Source organism: Alligator mississippiensis, chromosome 1, assembly GCF_030867095.1.
Source record: "Alligator mississippiensis isolate rAllMis1 chromosome 1, rAllMis1, whole genome shotgun sequence".
In the NCBI taxonomy this organism is placed as follows: Eukaryota; Metazoa; Chordata; order Crocodylia; family Alligatoridae; genus Alligator; species Alligator mississippiensis.
In genome coordinates, this window is record NC_081824.1 from 386,843,134 (window position 1) to 386,864,839 (window position 21,706).

Below are 21,706 nucleotides of genomic sequence, written 5' to 3' on the forward strand. Positions count from 1 at the left end.
CCTCCTACCCCACATACCCTTCCTGCCCCGGCTGGGGGGAGGGGGCAGCAGGTTGGGAGTGAGGGGCACTGGCAGGGTTGGGAGACTAGTGAAGTCAGGGGCTGCAAGTTTATAGTAAGGGGCACCAGCAGGCCTGGGGTGGGCTGTGGGTCTGGAGTGAGGGGTACTGGCAGGGCTGGGGAGCTGTGACTTGGGAGTGAGGGGCACCAGCATATCTGGACTGCTCAGTCCCAGAAATCAGCAGGGGGGACAGCCAACAAAAAAACCCAAAATCGGCAAACCTCTCCCAAAATACTGAAGTATATAGGTATAAAATTAATTTTATTATAATTTTTGAGGCACTGGTAGGCTACCAAATTGCTTTAAAATGGTAAATATATCAATAAACCCTGCCAGTGCCCCTCACTCCCAACCTGCTGCCCCCTCCCCCCAGCCGGGGCAGGAAGGGTATGTGGGGTAGGAGGGTGCCCACCCATAAGCAATACATCAGGGAGGCATGGGGGGGCATAACCCCCTACCCCAGATATGTGCGCCAACAGCAAGACAGGGGGCTGCAGCCTTGCTGGACTGGCATGGGCAAGAGCCACCTCCAAGGCCCAGCAAACTGGTCCTGGTATGGGCGGGTGAAGCAGGGTGGCGAGACTCGTTGCTGCTATCACCGCCACCAGAACAAGGAGTAATGGACCTGGAGGCAGGGGGGGGAGGGGGGGGGAAGGCAGGCACCTCCTCCTGCTGCCAGCTGCTCATGCACCAATCCGCAGACCAAAGCTCTACCACTTTGCTATGGCCTCACCACTGCTCCCCTCAGGCCGCCTGCACTGCCCCCCACCCCATTTCCCTTCCAGAGTAGAGCTGCAGCCCTGAGCACAAGTGGCTGATGGCAGGAGGAAGTAAGGGTGCTCTCCCCCCAATATATATATTAGTGGCATTTCATTTTAAGTGTGGAAAAACCTGGATTTGGGGGGGTTTAATTGGAGAATTTGGGGTTTTTAACAGAGAATATACCAGGATCCCTGGTCAGCAAAACACATGGTCATCCTCCTGACACTTTTATGTTCCTGTCTGTCGGGGCCTAAGGATCCTGAATTCTGCAGCAGGCTTTACCCTCCCCCCCGGAAACTTTCGATAACCAAGCAGAATGGATGTTGCAGTCCACAGGCCTTATCTTTGACACCCCTCACTTAAACCATCGTTTATGCTTATGGTCTCCCAAGACCGCAGGAGATTAGTTGTCCCAACATTCCCTGCAAATGCTCTACAGCTGAGGGAATGTCTAGTTAGCCAGGAGATCAGATTTGAATTTATCTATTAAGAGGATTTAAACAAATAAAATTTCAGTTACTAGAGGGAAAATATATTGCATCAAAGAAGCTTATAAATATAAGCTATAACCTCTAGAAAAAATCTCTGCGCCATAATTTGAGGGCATTATCTATTGCAGAGATCAAAAAAATCTAGAAATTGGGTTGTGGCTGTGTGTTCATGTATATTCAGAATATCAAGACACTGCAAAGAAGATGAGCAAATCCTGACATACTGGCTTTTATATAAGTATGCTCCATGCTGTGGTACTTGAAATCTTACAGAAATCGGACTACTTTTGTACTCTATTAGGAGCCTTTCCTGTTGGTTCCATTACCGTGAAAATCCCATTTTCCCAGTTCTGTGTCTGGATGTATTGGCAAATCAAAATATTGATCACTTTTTTGGTATTCATGCTTGTATTTAAGTAGTGTGTTTTTTTTTTTTTTCTGAGAAAGGGGTGACAACGTTGTTGTCAAGGAGATTTGTTGAAATAACCAATTGGTATTTTTAAAGAGGAGAAGATCTACAATGTCATAATTTTCTTTCTAGGACATAATCATGAAGCATTTCTAGGTTATTTTGACTAGGTTCAAATATTTACATTTTCTTTATATAGTATTTTGAGACTACAATAGAAATGATGTTAACAAAATACGCTTGTTTGGTCTCAGTCCAACGGACTGCTCTTGCTCTGGTCTCTGTGGTCTGTTCTTCTTGGATTAATGGTTCCGAGATTTTCTGGACATATTCTCTTTCCTTTTGTTATTGTGCAGCTGGTGAGAAAACTGGAAGATGTGGAATAAAGATAACCAATTCAGAATTTGTAGAGATTAATATTATGATGTATTTTTGGAAAGTATATGTTTTAGTTTATTTAGTGGTTGGAAAGGTGTTTAATATCATCTGGTGACATGTCTCTAATTCATTTTATCCACAGAGTCTCTCTTCCAGCTTCTTTTGGAAATAACTGTCCGTAGTACTGGAATGAATGACAGTACAGGGCAGTCCTTGACAGCACTTTCCTGCGCTTGCCTCTTCAGTTTGGTAGCTGCATGGGGAGAGACGGGAAGAACACTGCAGGCAATCTCTGCTATCCTGACCAATAATGGCAGCCATGCTTGTCAAACTATTCAGGTATCGTATCTGGAATTTTGTTTATATCATGCATGAATTCTGAAAACATTTTGGTATAGTAATTTAAATATACTGGCTTCATTCCTTGGTTCATATTATTTTTTAATTAGAAGAGAAAACATCCATTGTGGACTGCTATGAATATTAAAGTGAGTCAGTCAGGGTTTGTAGGAAGCAATTCAGGTATCTTTGCTCCATTATCATTAGTTTGTTACAAGTTGGAACCTAAAGTAAGAGTTACATTTCTTGGTAAACAAACAGGTTTTTTCAGCAAGACTAATTTTAAAGCTTTAATTTTTACTTTTGTAATCTCTATATGTTTCTCAGGTTGTAATGTTTTACATAATTTCATCACAGTTCCTTTACCATTTAGGTGCCAACCATTTTAAACTCTCTTCAGAGGAGTGTACAAGCAGTTTTGGTGGGCAAAATCCAAATCCAGGACTGGTTTGGTAATGGGATAAAGAAAGCAGCCCTGATGCACAAATGGCCACTGAAAGAAATATGTGTTGATGAAGATGACCAATGCCTGCTGCAGAGTGATGGTTTCTTTCTGTATCTTTTATGCAAAGATGGACTTTACAAAATTGGCTCTGGATATAGTGGGACAGTGAGGGTAATGTGACTTCTGAAATCTCATGGTAGCAATTTAAATTAAAATTTCAGTTACGTTTTTATCAGACCTTGGCTTTTGGATTCTCTTGTAACTTAGTAGTACTGGTAAACAATTTTTAAAAATGTATTGATTTATAAAAGGCTCACAATGTCTATTGACCAGTTTTTCATTTTTTCTATTAGTTTCTTACTTCTCATCAGGGTGAAAAACATTGTATCTAGATAATAAGTAATTAACTATATAAAAATGACGTTTTGACAATTATCAAACTAACTTTCTTGTTACCTTGCAGGGTCATATATACAATTCTACATCTCGCATCAAAAACAGAAAAGAGAAAAAATCTTGGTTAGGGTATGCTCAGGTAGGCAAATACCTAAAACAAAGTAATATTTGTTTAAACAACACACTTCAGGACAGACTTATTCCAGTATTATTACATTTACTTTTAGTTTTACAGTAAATCTCATTTCCAGCACCATTTTAGAAATTGTTGTAATAGTTGGAGGAATTCTTCTGTTGGCAGACAGAAAGGAACAAAACTAGTTTGCTTAGCTAGAATATATTATAATATTTTTCTAAAATGTAACTGATGCTTTTATTTTAAAATGGTTTGTTCATGCTTACCAACTTCACATAGAAATGCATACTTTATTAAGTGAAAAAAGCATTAAAACATGCTTTCATGGTTACAAAATAGTATAGTGCTGTGTATACTTTTAAAATGGCTAATAATAAAATAATTTTAAAGGGATCATGATGGGCATGGAATTTTCTCCTTTTTCTTTTCTGAAGCTGAGGATTTCCTCAGTCTTAAACCTGTGAACTTCAATACAGTTCAAAGTACCCAAGTAATACATTCATCACGCTTGCACAATCTGCTTTTGTTAATATATTACCAAGGTATGTATAAGCACAAAATGATTATGCAGATGTCTGTCTTCTATAAGCTTTTTTCTGTGTATTGTAAAGGAACAGTTGTCAACTTCGTTTCATTTTTAAGTTTATATACTCACAGTTTTTCCATATAGGCTTGCCTTCATTTAACAGATGCCTAAATACTATCCAGCCTGATAGTTGAATAATGTGGTCCCTGTTTTCAAAAAAGGGAGGAAGGGGAGGACCCAGGAACGTATAGGCCAGTCAGTCTTACCTTGGTCCTGGGTAAGCTTTTTGAGAGAGTTATCCTGGCGCGTGTCTGCGAGGGGCCTGCGGGGGAGATTTATGCTTAGGGGCAACCAACATGTGTTCATTAGAGGCAGGTCCTGTCAAACCAACCTGGTGACCTTCTATGACCAGGTCACAAAATCCTTGGACGCAGGTGTCGCGGTGGACATAGTCTTTCCGGACTTTAGGAAGGCCTTCGACACTGTCTCTCACCCCATTCTCATTGAAAAACTAGGGGACTGTGGCGTCAACACCTACACAGTCAAATGGGTCGCCGGTTGGCTGGAGGGCCACACCCAGAGAGTGGTGGTGGACAAGATATTTTTCGACTTGAAGGGATGTGGGCAGTGGGGTTCCGCAGGGCTTGGTCCTTGGGCCTGCACTGTTCAACGTCTTCATCAGCGACTTGGACGGGGGGTGTAAAAAGTACCCTGTTCAAATTCGCAGATGATACTAAGATGTGGGGTGATGCAGGCATGCTAGAATGGAGGAATAGGCTCCAATTGGACCTAGGTAGGTTACAGGGGTGGGCAGATGAGAACAGGATGGGTTTCACAGGATGGGAACAGGATGGGTACTGCACCTGCGGGGGGAGAACCAGCAGCATACCTACAGGCTGGGGAACTCCCTTCTCATCAGTGCAGAGGCAGAAAAGGATCTTGGGGTCATTATTGATGCCAAATGAACATGGGCCGACAGTGTGGGGAAGTGGTCAGGAAGGCCAACCGTACCTTGTGATGCATCCACAGATGCATCTCAAGCAGGTCCAAGGAGGTGATCCTCCCCCTCTATGCGACACTGGTCAGGCTGCAGTTGGAGTACTGCGTCCAGTTCTGGGCGCTGCACTTCAAGAGGGATGTGGACAACATGGAGAGGGTCCAGAGGAGGGCCACCCGCACGATCAGGAGTCAGCAGGGCAGGCCCTACGAGGAGAGGTGAAGGGACCTGAACCTGTTCAGCCTCCACAAAAGAAGGCTGAGGGGGGATCTAGTGGCCATTTACAAACTAGTTGGGGGGACCAGCAGTCATTGGTGGAGTCCCTGTTCTCCTGAGCACTACCAGGAATGACAAGAAATAACGGTCACAAGCTGGCAGAGGGTAGATTCAGGCTAGATAGCAGGAAGCGCTACTTCACTGTCAGGGCGGCTAGGATCTGGAACCAACTTCCAGGAGAAGTGGTGCTGGCTCCTACCCTGGGGGTCTTTAAGAGGAGGTTGGATGAACACCTGGCTGGAGTCATTTGACCCCAGTACTTTCTTGCCATGGCAGGGGGTCGGACTTGATGATCTGTTCAGGTCGCTTCCTACCCTACCAACTGTGAAACTATGTTGTAATCTAGCATGGAGACATATGTATAAGTATCAGTAAGGTTGCTGAGTATACCTGTAGAGTGCTTTAGATTTAGACTGCTCCCATCTACAGGGTTTCTCAAAATGGTCAAGTGAGAAATGGCAGATGCTGCTCTTGGAAGGTGTAAAATGTGAAATCTGTATACCTTGTGAAGGATTTGTGAATCTGTCACAAATCTTTCAGGAGGGTAGGAGAAGAGGAACCTTATAGCAGTCTGTTGCTATTAGCTTTGGTTGGTTGGTCTTACCTTCCCCCTCTGTATTTTAGAGGGGGATATCTTCACTGAACAGTTTGGGGACAGAAGTAGCAAAACACTGGCATCTTGCTTTCTTCTTAAATGTAATTGGTACCTACTGGGTGTCAAGAGTGGTGGAACTTAGAATAAAAACTGTAAACACACTTAAAAATTCCATTAACCTTCTAATACCTTCATTAATGCTTATGTCTCCTAATACACATATTTGAAAAATTGTAGTTGTAATTACATCTTCTCCTTTAAAGGATAATACAAGAGAGTCCATGTGGCTTGTGGAGTGTAGGACACGATAGTTCGTGCATAAGAAGTAGAATGTCTTGAAATGCCAGACGTCCGGGTCTGTGTTGGAATTTAATGAAAACAAGATGTGAACCTAAAGATGAAACAACTCTGAATTAATAAATTTAATTTAGATAATATACATAGCTTAAAATTGTATAAGATTTTCAATTTGATAATCACCTTTTAAAGCATTTGTGAAATTCTAATTTGCTTTTATCTTTTTTATTTACCAGGGTTATTTGTTATATAGAGACGTGAACAATCACAACATGACAGCCATAAGAATAAACCCTGAAACCTTGGAACAAGATGGTACGGTCACTTTGCCAGGTATGAAACCCTAGACATGGCCAAGAGTGTCAATATGTTGTAAAATACAGTTTCTGAAGGCTGTCTGAAAAGGGCTGTGGCAGACAAGGAATCCCTTTATCTTATGGTCTGAATGAACCCTCATTAATAGCATAACCTCCCATATTACACACCCCATTTCATTTATCTTGGAAGCTCCCACAAGTAGTCCTGTAATTTGCTTCAACAAAAACTTAACAGCAGACCTCTAAAATTTAAAGGTATCTAATGTTTAAAATTGCCAAGTGATGGAAAATTTAGTATGTCCTTTAACCACTGGAACAGATTTTCAGCTGTTTTTTTTTTTTTTTTTTAAAGACATTAATTGTTTCTGTATCCAGCAATTGTATCCTGTTATGCCTTTATATGTGTTTCAAGGAACACAGGGTATGCCTTTATCTGTAGGTTCAAGGAACTTCTCAGAAAATGCCGTCTCTTAGCTTAAACTCATTTTTGGCTATGGAAAAATAATAGAGCAGTTTTTCTGTTGCAAAGGATTCAGAATCAGATGCATCTCAAGCAAAACTAAGGAAGTTATTCTCCTGCTCTATTCAGCATTGGTGAGGCTGCAGCTGTAGTACTGCGTCCAGTTCTGGGCACCACGCTTCAAGAAGGATGTGGAGAAGCTTGAGAGAGTTCAGAGGAGAGCCACTTGTATGAGCAGAGGCCTGAAGAGCAAGCCATACAGGGAAAGACTGACAGATATGGGACTGTTCAGCCTAGAAAAGAGAAGACTTTTGGGGAATTTGGTGGCAGCTTAAAAATATACCAGGGGTGAGCATCAGGGGCTAGGCAAACAACTATTCACCAAAGTGCCCAAGGGGAAAACCAGGAGCAAGTCATAAACTCCTAGAAGAAAGTTTTAGACTGGATACGAGGGAAAGCTTCATGGTTCATGTGACCGGACTCTGGAATAGACTCTCATTGGGGGTGGTGCAGGCACAGCAGTCTTTCCTGCCCAGAGCAAGGGGGCTGGACCCTATGATTTCCCAAGGTCCCTACCAGCCCTAAACTTCTGTGAATTTGTGAAAGGCCAGAACAGACTAACCTAGAGTAAGTCCTTCAGAACCTGTTGAGGTGCATTCTTCCTAGTGTATTCTGTCTTAACATCTGACAGATAGGTGCTGAATAGCATCCCTCATGGCTTCCCTAGAAAATTTCACTGCTAGCACCCTTCCTAGGAGTTCTGTCCTGTCTTAGGTGTGAAGAGACTGAAACATGTATGCCACATCAGATTCAGGTTTTACTGTTAGTCTCTTCTCTAGCTCAAGATTGTTTTGTAGCTTTTGATTCTCAAGATATGTATTTCTATATACCCAGCCATCCAGCCTGCGTGGCATACTCAAATTTACAATAGAACCCAAACATCGCTAACAGAGGTTAGTGTCTTTTGCTTCTCCAAGAGTTGACAAAATTCCTGAGGGGTGGCAGCACACTTAAACTGTAAGTTAAATACTGAAACCTTGAATCCCAATTAACCGGCTGATCAGAAGCTAGTCCCATCTGGAGTACTTTTCCACTAGGGTTTTTTGTGAACAAGAAATGATTTTACTTTCTCCTGGATAATAGAAATCAAAGGAGTTCTGATTGACCTCTTGATTGGCAAGAGCTTACCTTCAGAGGACAGTCTCTCCAGTCTGACAAGATGCCTACATTTTGATCCAGTGATGGTACATGTGTATCTTGAACTGCCAGGTTAGGTGTTGGCCTGCTTGTACCTAATGATGCTTGCCAGAATGTATATATGGTCCTCTTATGGCCGAGGTCTGTGATCTCTTTTCAAATATTACATGAAAAAGGGCCATAGTCCCTCCCCAAGTCTTACAGCACTTACTAGGTGGCTGGACCTGAGAAATGTATAAGAGGGTTCTCTTCTATACCTTGTCCTCAGTAGTGATTCTCTTGAGATTCTTCAGGGACAGGTTGATGTGCCTTTCTAAATGATTTGCAGATGAAAAGGAACTGGTTCTGAGACTATTTGCTGTTACATATGAATGTTCTGGAGCTCAGGGCCATTCATCTGGCTTGCATAGTAGTGCTAGATTCAGCCAGTACTGAAGAATGCCACAGACAGAACAGCTGTGGTGGAATATATAATGAGCAAGAACGTTCTATGATAGCCCCCCTGCAGGAGATGACAAAGAATCAGAAAGAAAGACCAGAAGGGACCTGTAAGGTCAGCAAGTCTGGTCCTCTGCCCTGGACAGGAGGTAATTGGGTTCAAATGAGCTCAACAAGGTGCTTGTCCAACCTCCCTGTGAACACTGCAGAGTATCAAGTAGTAAAACTTATGAAGTTGAGTTCAACCCTTACCAGACTTCTTTCTAATATGGTAGTATTAGAAAGGTTTATCCTATATGTTGAGTCTCTGGATGATTTCCAATATTAGACAGAACAAAGATCCAGTAATTTTAATAGCTTTCTAACTGGCTGGAGGAGTTCTGAGCAACTTGAAAATATTCATTCAATCTCCTATCTGTATCCCAGTCTGCCTGTATGTGTGCCTGAGAGCTTGCTTTCTTGAGTACTGTTAATAAGGGACTGTTCCAAAAAAGATTAAATAAATCCTTATTCAGAATAGGAACACATCTAGTAGGCAGACCCAATCCAAATGGAAGGTTGAGCTACGGGTGAGCCAGTACAGCATAGTTCCAGTCATACTCAGTCTTCACATCTGGGTTTTATGAAATTTCTCAAGGGCCTCCTGCATAGTTACCAGCATGTTAGAGGTCCAACTCCTATATGAAGTTCTGTTGAAAATTATAGAATTTTTTCAAATTATTACTAGATTGTGGGATGTTACTTTATTTCTTAAGATGTTTTTTCTGATAATTAAAGATCAACAAGCTCCCAGACCTTATGGCTAAACTTCCGTACACATTCTGTCACAAGGACAAGACCGCGTTTCACCTAAATAAATTGATTATCTTAGCAGTCCTGCTTCCTTGAGCCACATTTGACATCCAGAGAAAAAGCTGAATGCCTTAGCTGTTCTTACAATCTTGTATTATCTTGACAGGAATAGAACTTCAAACTGTCTCCCTAGTAATTTAGACATTTTTGTTAGAAGATCTCTTAGTTAATCAAACAGTATTTTTCCATTTGCTATCAGTAAACTAATGAACTTCTCACCAGGTGTTATGGCACCCTCAGTCCACACAAAAGCTATATCTTATTTTTCTTTACAAATCTGCTAATATTACATTTTTGAAGTAGCAATATGGAGCAGTTCAGTGGATTACATCAAACATGCCTTATTTAGTAAGGTAGTATTTTAACTTCTAGTTGCCCAGTGCAGCTGGCACTTAGTGCCCATGATTCAAGGAAGGTGCTGCTGGCAACTAACTATAATGGAAGTCACAGTGATATATATTCAGAACAAGAACAGATACTTACCGTACAGCAGCTCTACATTTTTGATACTCTAATACGTGGAGATCAGAGATTGTGGCCCATCTTCCATTCTCATATTTTTGGAGTTATCAGTAGCATTGTCTTTTAAATTCAGAGAGATTTGAGAAAGAGATACGTTGCCCTTTATGCCCCAGCACAGGAATATAAGGCGCAGTGCACATGCATGGCTCTAGTGAACTCTGCTGTTCAGAATGGACTGTTGCATTTGTGAGGAATATGATTGTTCATGGTGGGATCCATACTGACTACATTTAAAAAAAAAAAAAAAAAAGCAATTGAAGCAAAATGACACTTTGCAGTAGTTCATTTGGAGATCATAAGCCTGGATAACAGTGACAAATTCTGTAACCCTTAAGAGTTACTGCATTTGCTTTACCCATTTTTTAAATAAAAATATTGTGGGTCACTAGGGCTCATTAAGAATCCAGAATCTCCACTAGATTTCAAAGCACGTGGTCAGATAAACCTAAAGGAATGTATTAGCTTTATCATACATAATATATGCTTCCACTATTATCTGTTCTATTTCAACCAACTTACCCTTGTCATAAATTCTCTTGCAGGCACTGGGAGAACAAAAACATTGCATTATGAGGGTTTCTTGAAAGAGAATCCCTCCTTGTGCTGCACTGACACAACTTTAACGTTACAAACTGTATCATCTTAACTATCTTCACTAGTGGTTCCAAAGCAACAGGGTCTGTGGTTCTTTGACAAACAGTGTTTTGGTTTTTTAAGATGGCCAGAATAGTTTTCTCCTGTTCTCAGAAGAATGGAACAATGGAAAAAAACCATGGTCATACCCAGTTCACTCTCCTTTCCAGCATCCAGTCACTGTCACTGTGTAACACAGGATACTGGGCAAGATGGACCCATAGTCTGACCCAGTAAATGGCAATTCTGTATGTTCTTCTGATCAGAAATGGCTGAATTCTTGACTGACATTTTAACAGGCTGTTAACAGGTCTGTGAAAATTCAGTCAAAGTTAAGTTTGCCAGAGGTCCAAGCAACTGAAAAGAGCATCTATATTGTGAATTGTTGCTTATCACTTTGCTTATAATTCGCTTGTGTGTGAATTAGCTGGTTGGGAAGCCGGCCTTTTAAAATCAGTGACCCAAATAAAATGTTTTTACTTTTGCCTAGAAGCTTTCCATCAAATAGGAGATTTTAATCTTGTAAAACTAGTGTGGGCTACTTATTACATGTATGTTGCTATTATTTATTTAGTATTGGGGAACTCCTATTTTTTCCATATGCTCTTTTTTTATTAGTTGAAATGAGGAAATGGTAGTGACCCTTGTATATTTTTTGTAGGTGGTACATGTGCACTGTTATATAAAAGGTGGCTTAAAGAGGGAGATCCTAGTGTAATTAGCATGGCAACGTTCTAATTTATATACTATAGGCGGCTGTTATTTTTTTTAAGTTAATTCTTTGGGCACCTCTCTAGAACTTGTATTAATACTGCTTTACTTTGTGTAAAGGAGAAAGAAGAACTCTTTAAGGTGAATTAATGTCAGATGCTTCTTTTTTTTTTTCTGCTCATACAGATTGCCACACTGAAGGTCAGAACATCCTTTTCACAGATGGGGAGTATATTAATCAGATAGCAGCTTCTAGAGATGTAAGTATTCCTTGCAAGATGTAGACGCTTTTTCTCAACCAATTAAAATACAATCACTGAACTTGCTGGTTGTCTTCTAGATAAAATTATAGAGTCTTTTTACCAAATGCAAATAAAAAAAGAAATGTTTGACTAGAGAAACTGTCAGGTAGCTGAACACTTCTTGTTTTTTTGTATTATTCTATCTGGAGTTGTGCTGCAGTGTCCTTTTCAGCCATTTATTTTAAGATTGCTTTGCTCTGCTTTTGGAAAAGAGAACTTATGAGCTGAGTGGCACATTTTAAATGTAGCAGGCTTAACATGCTTTAGGTCATGCTACCTATGGGAAAAAAATTTTGAGGTAATGAGTTGAGGCTTTCCAGTCAAACATGCTTTATTTTAAAAGAACATTAAAGCTGGTACAGTAGATCTAAAAATGGAACCTATATTTATAATGGTGCCTATCAGAACATCTTCATTTTGTGTTCTTTTGCATATATGTCATTTATGGTTTGTCTGAGTTTCAGATACGGTAGTAAAAAGATGTTTACTTTGGACACCAGCATGATAGTTTCATTTCCTGTCATTGAAGGAATGCTAGGTAATGGTCACCTGTGTTGGATTGTTGGATTTCCTTTGATTTGTATTGTTAGAGAGGGTAAACCAAAAATCATGACTGCCTTCTCACCTTGTAGTAAAACATTTCCTATCTGTAAAATGCTGCTTTTCTTTGAAAAAAGGTTGAGGCTTAAATAATCAGTGCATAAAATGCTGAAAAACTTTTTAGCTAGCAAATACTATGTACGCAGTAGTAATTTTAGGACTACCAATCTTGATTATGCCCCTTTTTAATAATATTTTATCTACCCACTGGATTTTCTATCTGGTTTGTTCATTAAGAGGGTCTTCTTGCACTTTTATACTACCTATGTTTATGTACTATAACTATCTTTTCTACTCTTTCCTCCACAGTCTTGGCGTTCTGTATTTTAGTTTGCGTATTAGATAGATTTAATTATAATGGAAATTGAATTTAATTTTAATATAAATATATTTAATTTAATCTAACTTTAATTTTTGATGTTTTTCAATATAGGAACAGAGTACTATATTCAGTTGCATATCATATACCTTTTCCCCAAAAGTTAGCTGTCCCAAATTGGGTGCGTGTTAAGGAAGAAAGCTGACTTCTATGCTGGAATAGAGGCATAGGGATGTTGGAATGGCTGCAGGGCTGTGCTCGCTTTCTAGAGTGCATGCAGGAAGGGCAGAATGTAGTTCTCAGCATCATTCACCCTCTCCTTGCAGTTGTAAAGCTCAAAAGTTTGACCCTGTCACAGTTGCTGCTGAACTGGCAGCTCAGTTCCTCCTGCATGTGCCTGAAAACATTCAGCCATCATGATGAGCCCATGCTGTGGCTGGGAAGACTCTGGAAACATTTTTCTTATTCTGCCTTCCCAAAACTAAACGTACATCTTATTTTGGGGGGCAGGGTAAGGGGGGGTGGTAGGCAAGAAAATATGTAACGGGGGAAAATTTGCAGTTTTTTTTGTGGGGGGGCAGGGGTTCTGTTTCAAATCTGTTTTGCGCCTTTATATGTCTCATTGATTTGCTTGGGCTTTTAGCTGCAGAAATATTTTGTTACTAGCACTTTGATAAACAGTTCATGTCATATTTAAACTTTTTCCCCAAAAGGCCATAGAGCATATTCTTAACAATAAAACTCATTCACTGTTTCACTTAATCACTATTTTGAAACAGTTTGATTATCATGTTTTTCTAAAACATTGTTGGCTTCTTAAAACAAAAACAAACAAAACCCTAGTTTCCTATTTCTAGTAGCAGCAACAGTAATGGTTTGAAATTTACAATGTGCAAATTGACTCTTTTAAGTGCCATTATTATTTATTTTTTTTACTGGATACTGGAGCAAGACAGCTGGTTGAACATTTACACACTTTAATACCATATTTTTTTTTTAATATGTGATATTACTTAGTCACTCTTCTCTTTGAAGGGTCATTGCTTATTCTTTATATAAACTTTTTCTTTAAAGAAACGTGTGGTAGTAGTAGAATAGTTAAAGATGTGTCATACATTTAGATCAGGAGTGGGCAATTATTTGGGCCGGAGGGTCACTTAGGGAATCTTGGTGAGGTGTTGTGGGCTGGGTCAGCACCCTCCTTCCTCTGCCCACAACAGCTCACCAGAAGTTGCTAAGTGGCTCTGCCCCAAGGCCCAGACCTGTGTTATCATTGCCCGGCAATCCTGGGGGCTCCATGGAGACCAGCCCAGGACCTGCACAGGCAGAGCGTGCTTGGCCAGATGGGTGGGATGGGACTGCAGATGGGTAGGCAATGCTGTTCAAGAGTATGGGAGCAGGCTGGGGCTGGAATCGCGGGGCAGTGACAGTGCGGGACCAGGGGCAGAGCCACAATCTATTCTCTGCACACCCCTGTCCATGGAACTGGTGCTCATCACAGGGATGTGCACACAGTGAGTTGTGGTTTTTGCCCTGGGCCCCAGCCTGTGCTGTCACCGCCACACAATCCCAATGTCGGCCCCAGCCCTGACTTCTTGTCCCAGTCCTAAATACTGCTCTTTGCCCACCCGCAGCCCCATCCCATCTGCCTGGCTGCATGCCCTGCCCACGTGGGTCCCAGGCTGGTCTCCAGGGAGATCCTGCCCTCCTGTTCTGTCTGGCGCCCTAGCAGTAGGGTAGGGTGGATGGGTCAAGGTGCATGGGCAGTGGGGCAGCAGGGTCCAGTAGCAATGGAGACTGGTAGTGGTAGCTGGAAGGAGCCACCACTCCAGGGTCTGCTGGGAAGTGAGTCTGACAGCTGTGCTGCTCCAGCCCCACTGGTGCCCAGGGGCAGTGAAACTGGCCACATGTGCCACAGCCTGGGCTGGGTGGGGTCTAGAGACCCAACGCATGTTGGACAAAATTCCTTGATGGATCAGATCTGGCCTGCGGGGGACACGTTTTGCCCACCCCTGATCTAGATACATGAGCTTGAAACTTAAGGCTTGTGCTGATTCCTGCCACTAGTTGACCAATATATAAATACCTCATCCTTTCAGCTAGGAAGCTCTAATGCTTTCAGATGCAGTGCTAGCCATATTACTCTGTTGGGTGCTCTTGGCTGTCAGAACTGGTAAGGATGGATCTTATACCCATTTGGTGAATTATGCCCTTAAGAAGGTGCTGTTCATTTTTAGAAGACCCTAATTCTTAAGATTATAACATTAACAAAATGCACTATTTAGGTTGGTATGCTAGGCTTGATTTATTTGCATGTGTGTGGAGAGACTGGAGCCTGGTTAAGGTAATATATGTACTAAAAGAATACATGCACAAAAGGTACTTTTTTGTAATTTTGTCATAAGTAAAACAGTCTCTGTTTTACACAGATGTGTTTTCCATGTTACCTGATCTTGTTAAATTATTTTTAGAGCTATCAAGAAAAGTACTCGACTGTTCATTCTTAATTATCTAAAACACTTAAATAGATTTATAGTTTTACTTATGAATAGAACAAGAAAATATTCCCTTAGAACCTTGAACCGTGTATTAAAATGTTCTGGTGAACTTGCTGAGACTGAAAATTGGTTAGTGTCATTCCTGACTAATCAAATTGCATGTGAAATATTTATTCTTTTTAAAGATTACAAGTAAACATAAAACTAAAATAATTAAATACTAAAAGAAAACATACAGGTTTATGAGCTTCAGTAATTTGCATGTTTGGGTTTGTTTTTTAAATATCGTGGAATTGGAAGAAGGTAAGTATTTAAAATAGTTGAAAAAGATCGGGAAGGCCAGACCTTACAGACTTCAAAATATTTCAGTGTTTAGACCTTTTCATTTGAAAAATCTCTGTTGAATCTTTCTTGTTTTATTCTTTGTTTTTTCCACAAAACTGTTAGTTCTCCATTAGTTCATTGTTCTCCATTTACTGTGTCTTGTTAATGTATTATCTAGTAATGTGAAGGATGAAATTAAACCAGATGCTTGTAAACCATGAAAAAAAATTACAATATGTTCAGTGGTATAAGTGAATATGTTATTTCTTACAGGATGGCTTTGTAGTTAGAATATTTGCAACGAGTACTGAGCCAGTACTGCAACAAGAACTGCAGCTCAAACTTGCCAGAAAGTGCTTACATGCCTGTGGTATATCTTTATTTGATCTCGAGAAAGATTTGCACATTATCAGTAAGGATTCATTTTTGTCTTCTATTTTTGAATTATTGCATGTATACTGATATGATGACGGATATGGGCGTCCAAAGTTGTTAAACCATACCATATTGCCTTGGAAAAATCAGTTTATCTTTTTCTTAAAGAAAAAATGAAAGTAACTGTTCATGCCTAAATTTGAATTTCCATTCAAGCAAAACTGTCTTCCTAGTATACAGAGACTTTTCTCTTGTGTAGAGTATTTCAGCATAATTAAAATACATGTGTACATTTTTGATGGTTCCCACATAATATATATTTTGTTTCATTAGATTGTTTCCTGTACAATTTGAGACTTAATGTTAATCTGAACTTTATATTATTTGAATTACTTCATTTTGAGTCTTCCTGGAAGTTTTTTTCATGGTACTGTAATACTTTTGTCACTGAAATCGGTGGCAAAATCTGCTTTAACTTAAGCAATGTCGAATCATGTCTAAAGTTACCTTTGAAGCCATCTGTAATAGAAATTGCTGAGCTAATTGGACTCTTTGTACTCTTAGGTACAGGGTTTGATGAGGAGTCAGCTGTTCTGGGTGCAGGAAGAGAATTTGCACTAATGAAAACTGCTAGTGGAAAGGTATTGAAAGTGTTTCATCATAGGCGTTAATTGTATAAATGTACTACATAATCTTTTGGGAGTCTGCTTTGATGAATCTTTGAAGAAAAAAAGTGCTATTGCATGCCTTGTTCATAGGTGCTACATAGCACTGCCATTTTGTAGCCTGGTGTTCATGGCAGAAATATCCTCTTTCACCTTTTTGTTTTACTCTTTATCTTCAAGTCCCTTATTTTCCACAACCTGGTAGAAGGCTGCTTGTTTCCTACTAGTCTTTGCAGTGCCTTTTTCCAAATTACCAGGCTTTTGCATCTGCCCCTGTTGCCAGATACTGACCTTCGACTCCTTGAAGTGTTTATATACTGCCTTGGAGATTGGATGCGCCAAACAAGTGCAACATGTGTCAGTCGTTCAAGTTCAGAATTCAGGGAAGAGCCTGAGTTATAGCTAGCTACATATGGCTTGTTTATTGGATAGGTCCCTTGGTTCATCCTCAGACCCTGATACCAACTCACTGGGCCAATACTGCTTCTTTCCAGTAACCATCATAATTGCCAGTGACACAGTACTTAGCATTTACTGTATTTTCTTGCATATACCATGCCCTAGAATATAATACACCCCCTGTTTTTGAAAGGCAGTATGAAGAAAAAATTCTTACCTTTAGTATGGTTAACTGAGTATCAGCAGCTAGGGAGCTGAGCTTGCTGCCAGTCCCACTGGCTGAATGGGGCCTGTGGACTGACCTTGCATGCTGCTGTAGATGCCATGTGTCAGGGGCATGTCATCTGGCTGAGGTCCAGAAATTTAGTGGTGAGGGAGTAGGGGCAGTGCTGGTTGCATGGATCTGTATATTGAGACACATGGGGATCAGTATTTCTCATCATATCCATATGATGCACAGTTCAATTTCCCCTTAGCTTGTTTTGGGAGAAAAGTTGCATGCTTAACATGAGAAGATACAGTATTCACCCTTCCAGATTGTCATCAAGGACATGGTACAGATCTAATCATAAATTCAGTTCTTGCCTGATGTCCTTACAGAGAGTGCTTCCCCATCTGTTGGGGCCACTTCTGTGGAGCCATGTTCATACCCTCCAAAACAGCAGGAGGAATATTGAATGGACAAGCTCCTAGACCTCCTGATTTGCATAAGGATCTCCAGGAGGCTGATGGAACACAGGAGCTAGACTTTGCTCTGTCATATTCCAACTTTTAAATGTCTATACCAATAGGTTATACACGGACTCCTGTAAAGTGGAGCCTATCAGTCTAATCAGTCGTTGGATACTTAGTTCTGGCATGAGAAATCAAGGTCTTATCTGGCATTACATTTATCCTAAAGAAGTCTTGTAAATAAAGAAGGTAACTACAGTGCAATGAAAAGGAAAGATATAAAATGCATTTTTCATATTGGATAACATGTAGAGAGATTTCTTAAAAATATCAAGTTTGTACTAACACACGTCTGTTAAATTTAGCATGTATATTGTATCAGATCATGCCACTAAATACTTTAAATACAGTTTAACTTTTCTGACCTGTTGATTAACTGGATCAATTAAAGAATGTGCTATGTTTTATTTTTTATTTCCTTAGACTTTTTTTGCTTTGGGTTAGCGAGTAGCTTGTTCTTTACGTGAATTTTGTTGCATTAACTGTTTCATTTTTGAGCAAAAACCAAAGAAGCTATGACACAGTATCTTTGAATAAATGCATGTTTATGTTTTATCAGTTTAGCTTGCAACATCTGTAATTGAAAACAAAAGTGAATTTTGTTATTTACAGTTGCTTTTAACTACCCCAGATGGGTTAAATGGGGGCAAGGGGAGTGAATCATTTTTTGTCTTGTATCTATAATAATAATTAAGCAAGATTCAATTTCTGCTTTATTTTAAGTATTCTGGCATGAATGAAGAACAATACAACTTTTTCCCCCCTTTCTTTCAGATTTATTATACTGGCAAATATCAGAGCCTTGGAATCAAGCAAGGTGGTCCTTCAGCTGGAAAATGGGTTGAACTGCCAATCACAAAATCTCCAAAGATTGTTCAGTTCTCAGTTGGACATGATGGTTCACATGCCTTACTTGTTGCAGAAGATGGAAGCATATTCTTTACGGGTTCTGCTAGTAAAGGAGAGGATGGTGAATCAAGTAGGTTTTATTATGCTGTGATCAATTGGTTAGTATGTGAACAGAAAAAACTATTCTGAAAGTCTCTATGGTATATCTTTACAATGCTTGAGCATGTTAGTTGCATGCTTTCTGCACATTGTCAGGAAGTAAACAAGTTTGTATGTGAAAATAGCCACAAATCTTATCTCTGAGCAAAAACGATAATGTTACAAGAAAGCTCTCCCAGTATTAAAAGACAAGAAAACATAATGAACCCAAAATATTTTTCCTTTTTATAAAGGAAATCAGAAAGGAGCCCAAAAATCTACTGTTTTCTGTAACCTCTTTGTAACTGTCAGCTTGTAGTAGGAAATTTTAGAGAAACCTGTGAATAAGCCAAAATTGCAGTTTTTATGAACCATGTTCTTTAAAAAAAAAAAAAAAAAGAGAGAGAGAAAAAATAAAACAAAAAAACCCCCTCAACACTTTCATAGCACAAATTTCTTTTTTTTCCCCCTTCACACATGCATCATTTTATGAGGTTCACTTTTGGTAAGAGACAAGGATTTAAATTTTCGTTTTCATTTCACTTTTTTTAAAGACAAGCTAAAAGGTGAAAGATGCATAACTGATATAATGGTGGGGATTTATTAGGAAAAGAGGTAGATGTGAGGCACTCTTTATGGAGGTGACAAAATTATCCAAAAGCTATGAGATGGTACTGTGAGATGGTGCCAGTGCTCCTGCTGTGACTTAAACCTGGAGGTTTGTGGCTAGAGGGTCTTGCCTCTGTTCAGGATTACACTGATCTACATGTGGGTCAGGAAAAAATTCTTACCCCTTGATAAGATTTGTATTGACTGGGAGTTTTTGCTTCCTCTCTAGTAGTGAGTATAGTTCTCTTCCTGGGATCTGTTGAACAGCCTCTACAGCAGCAGGACATGGATTGCTGTCTTCCCCCTGATTTAGTTAGGTTAGGGTCTTGTGCTGTGTTAGAAAACTATACAATCAACCCTAAGAGGTTAGACAATGGATTTTATATAAGATGGTTTGGATAGGAATGATCCTGCCTTAGGCAGGGAGTTAGATTAAATGGCCTCTGGAGAGACTTTCCAGCCCTACTTGTCTGATTCTCTGAAAATTAGACAATTTAAATAACGTTTTAGTTGTAACTTTTATCTCCTTAAATGCTAATATGCTGAGAGGAAGCTTTTAAAATGAGTAGATGCATGTTTATGATGATAAAGCACTGGAACAGGTTACCGAGGAAGGTGGTGGAAGCTCCATCCGTAGAGGTTTTCAGAACCTGGCTAGACAAAGCTTTGGCTGGGATGATCTAGTTGTGGATGGCCCTGCTCTGAGCAGGGTCTCGGACTAAATGACCTCCTGAGGTCCCTTCTAGCCCTAACTTTCAATGATTCAGAATTGAATGGTAACTTCTAGAACTTTTTGAAGTAAGACAAAAACGCATGCCACTGGGCACATCTACACGTGCATATTAATGCAAAGCAATAAACTCCGGTGCATATTGTGCTGGAGTTTATTGCCCTTGGGTGTCATGTTTACACATGCACCCCAGGACCGCTGACCAATTTGAGCTGGATCAGAGCAGCCTTGGCTGGCAGGAGGCCTGGGGCAGGGGGACTGCTCCAGTCTGTCTCAACGTACTGAGGAGGGGCTGGCAAGGTCGTGAGGGTGCTCCAGTGCAAGGCTAGATGCCAGGTAGCCCTTGCCTTCTGCCTCAACCAGCCCAGATGAAAAAACTTCACAGAAGGATATTACTTGTATTTATAAGTACTAACCTGCTGTGGAATATATTAGTTTTCTGTGGACTAATAGGGCTGCACGTGTGCACACGCAGACATTTACTGCAGAGCTAATTAGGCAACTTGCAGTAAATGTTTCATGTAGACATGTTTCATTAGACAATTTAAATAACATTTTAGTTGTAACTTTTATCTCCTTAAATGCTAACGTGCTGAGAGGAAGCTTTTAAAATGAGTAGATGCATGTTTATGATTATAAAGCACTGGAACAGGTTACCGAGAGAGGTAATGTTAAGCCACTTGGTTTTCATTTTCTGTTAAAAAAATGTTAATATTCTATCAGATGCATGGATAAATCATTACCAGCTACAGGGGATACTAGTTTGTCACTGCAACAATGTTATTGGTATATAAATAGGAACATTCTCAGGCCTTTAATCTGTTGGATCATGCAAAAATTTAGCAATTCTTTATAAATCTGAAATCTTAACGTACAGCAAACACCCTGTCTCTATAAATGTAATGTGTTTTTGCTTATTAGACTTCACTTTCAGTCAAAAAAAATTACTTAAGTGTTGCTTTGTAAGGTGTATTAATCAAATTAATTGAGTATAAAAGATGCATCTAAACAAGTCTTGTAGAATTATGAAAGAATAGTTTATCCACAAATGATGATGGAAGAGTTTTAATAGTATTTTACAAAACAAAGAATATAAATTTACCTGCAGTAAGGGAATAAGCAGGTCACTTTTTCACAGGGTAATGTAATAACATTTTGAAGTTATCGTTGACAAAGATCTTATTCTTCTGCTCATGCCTTTTCTTTTCTTTTTTTGATGTAGCATGTTTTTAAAAAAATCCTTTGATTTTTTTTTTTATTTTATTTTTATAAAGCGAAAAGCAGACGGCAATCAAAACCTTATAAGCCTAAAAAAATTATTAAAATGGAAGGGAAGATTGTGGTATCTACAGCGTGCAATAATGGAAGTAGTTCTGTCATTTCAAAAGATGGAGAACTCTACATGTTTGGAAAAGATGCCATTTACTCTGATAGCACAAGTAAGTTGATATTTGAGAAATTACTTCAAGGCAAATAGTGCTTGACAATTGTAGATCCCAGCTGGGTGACCACACTGGGGCCAGTTCAAGATGCTGGTACAGTTCTGTGGCAGGGGCAATCAACTGATTATCGGTTCCAGGCCCAGGACTGAATGGGGGCTGGTTCAAGACTGGTACAGTCCCAGCTCCGAGGACTGTGTTGGAGCCAGTTTTGAGACTTCTTTGTGGCCCCAGGGACTGCGCTGGAGCTGCTTCTAGTGTCCATTGCGACTCCAAGGCTGGAACCACAATCAGCTGACTGTTGGTCCCAGCCCTCAGAATGCACCAAAGTGGGGTTGGTTCAGGGCTGTTTGTCAGTCCCAGCCCCAGGGCCACACTGGAGTCTTGAGCCAGGTCTGGTGACCTGCTACACATTCATAGTTTCATACTTTTATTCAGTTTAAGGTACAATGGAAACCAGCCACAAAAACATTAGAGTTCTTTTGTGGAA

The 21,706-nt window shown here is 40.0% G+C and overlaps 1 protein-coding gene across 19 annotated transcripts in view; it reads left to right on the top strand.

Annotated features, from left to right (window-relative positions):
* MYCBP2 (MYC binding protein 2) overlaps positions 1 to 21,706 on the top strand; it is a 289,476-nt gene that overhangs the window by 51,564 nt on the left and 216,206 nt on the right. For all 19 annotated transcript variants that reach the window (XM_059712849.1, XM_059713661.1, XM_019488555.2 and 16 more), the window contains exons 5-13: positions 2,243 to 2,439; positions 2,813 to 3,055; positions 3,348 to 3,419; positions 6,344 to 6,440; positions 11,424 to 11,497; positions 15,554 to 15,692; positions 16,220 to 16,296; positions 18,226 to 18,430; positions 21,052 to 21,216. In XM_059712849.1, the coding sequence (XP_059568832.1) occupies positions 2,243 to 2,439; positions 2,813 to 3,055; positions 3,348 to 3,419; positions 6,344 to 6,440; positions 11,424 to 11,497; positions 15,554 to 15,692; positions 16,220 to 16,296; positions 18,226 to 18,430; positions 21,052 to 21,216 (1,269 nt within the window). The remainder of the gene's footprint in view (positions 1 to 2,242; positions 2,440 to 2,812; positions 3,056 to 3,347; positions 3,420 to 6,343; positions 6,441 to 11,423; positions 11,498 to 15,553; positions 15,693 to 16,219; positions 16,297 to 18,225; positions 18,431 to 21,051; positions 21,217 to 21,706) is intronic.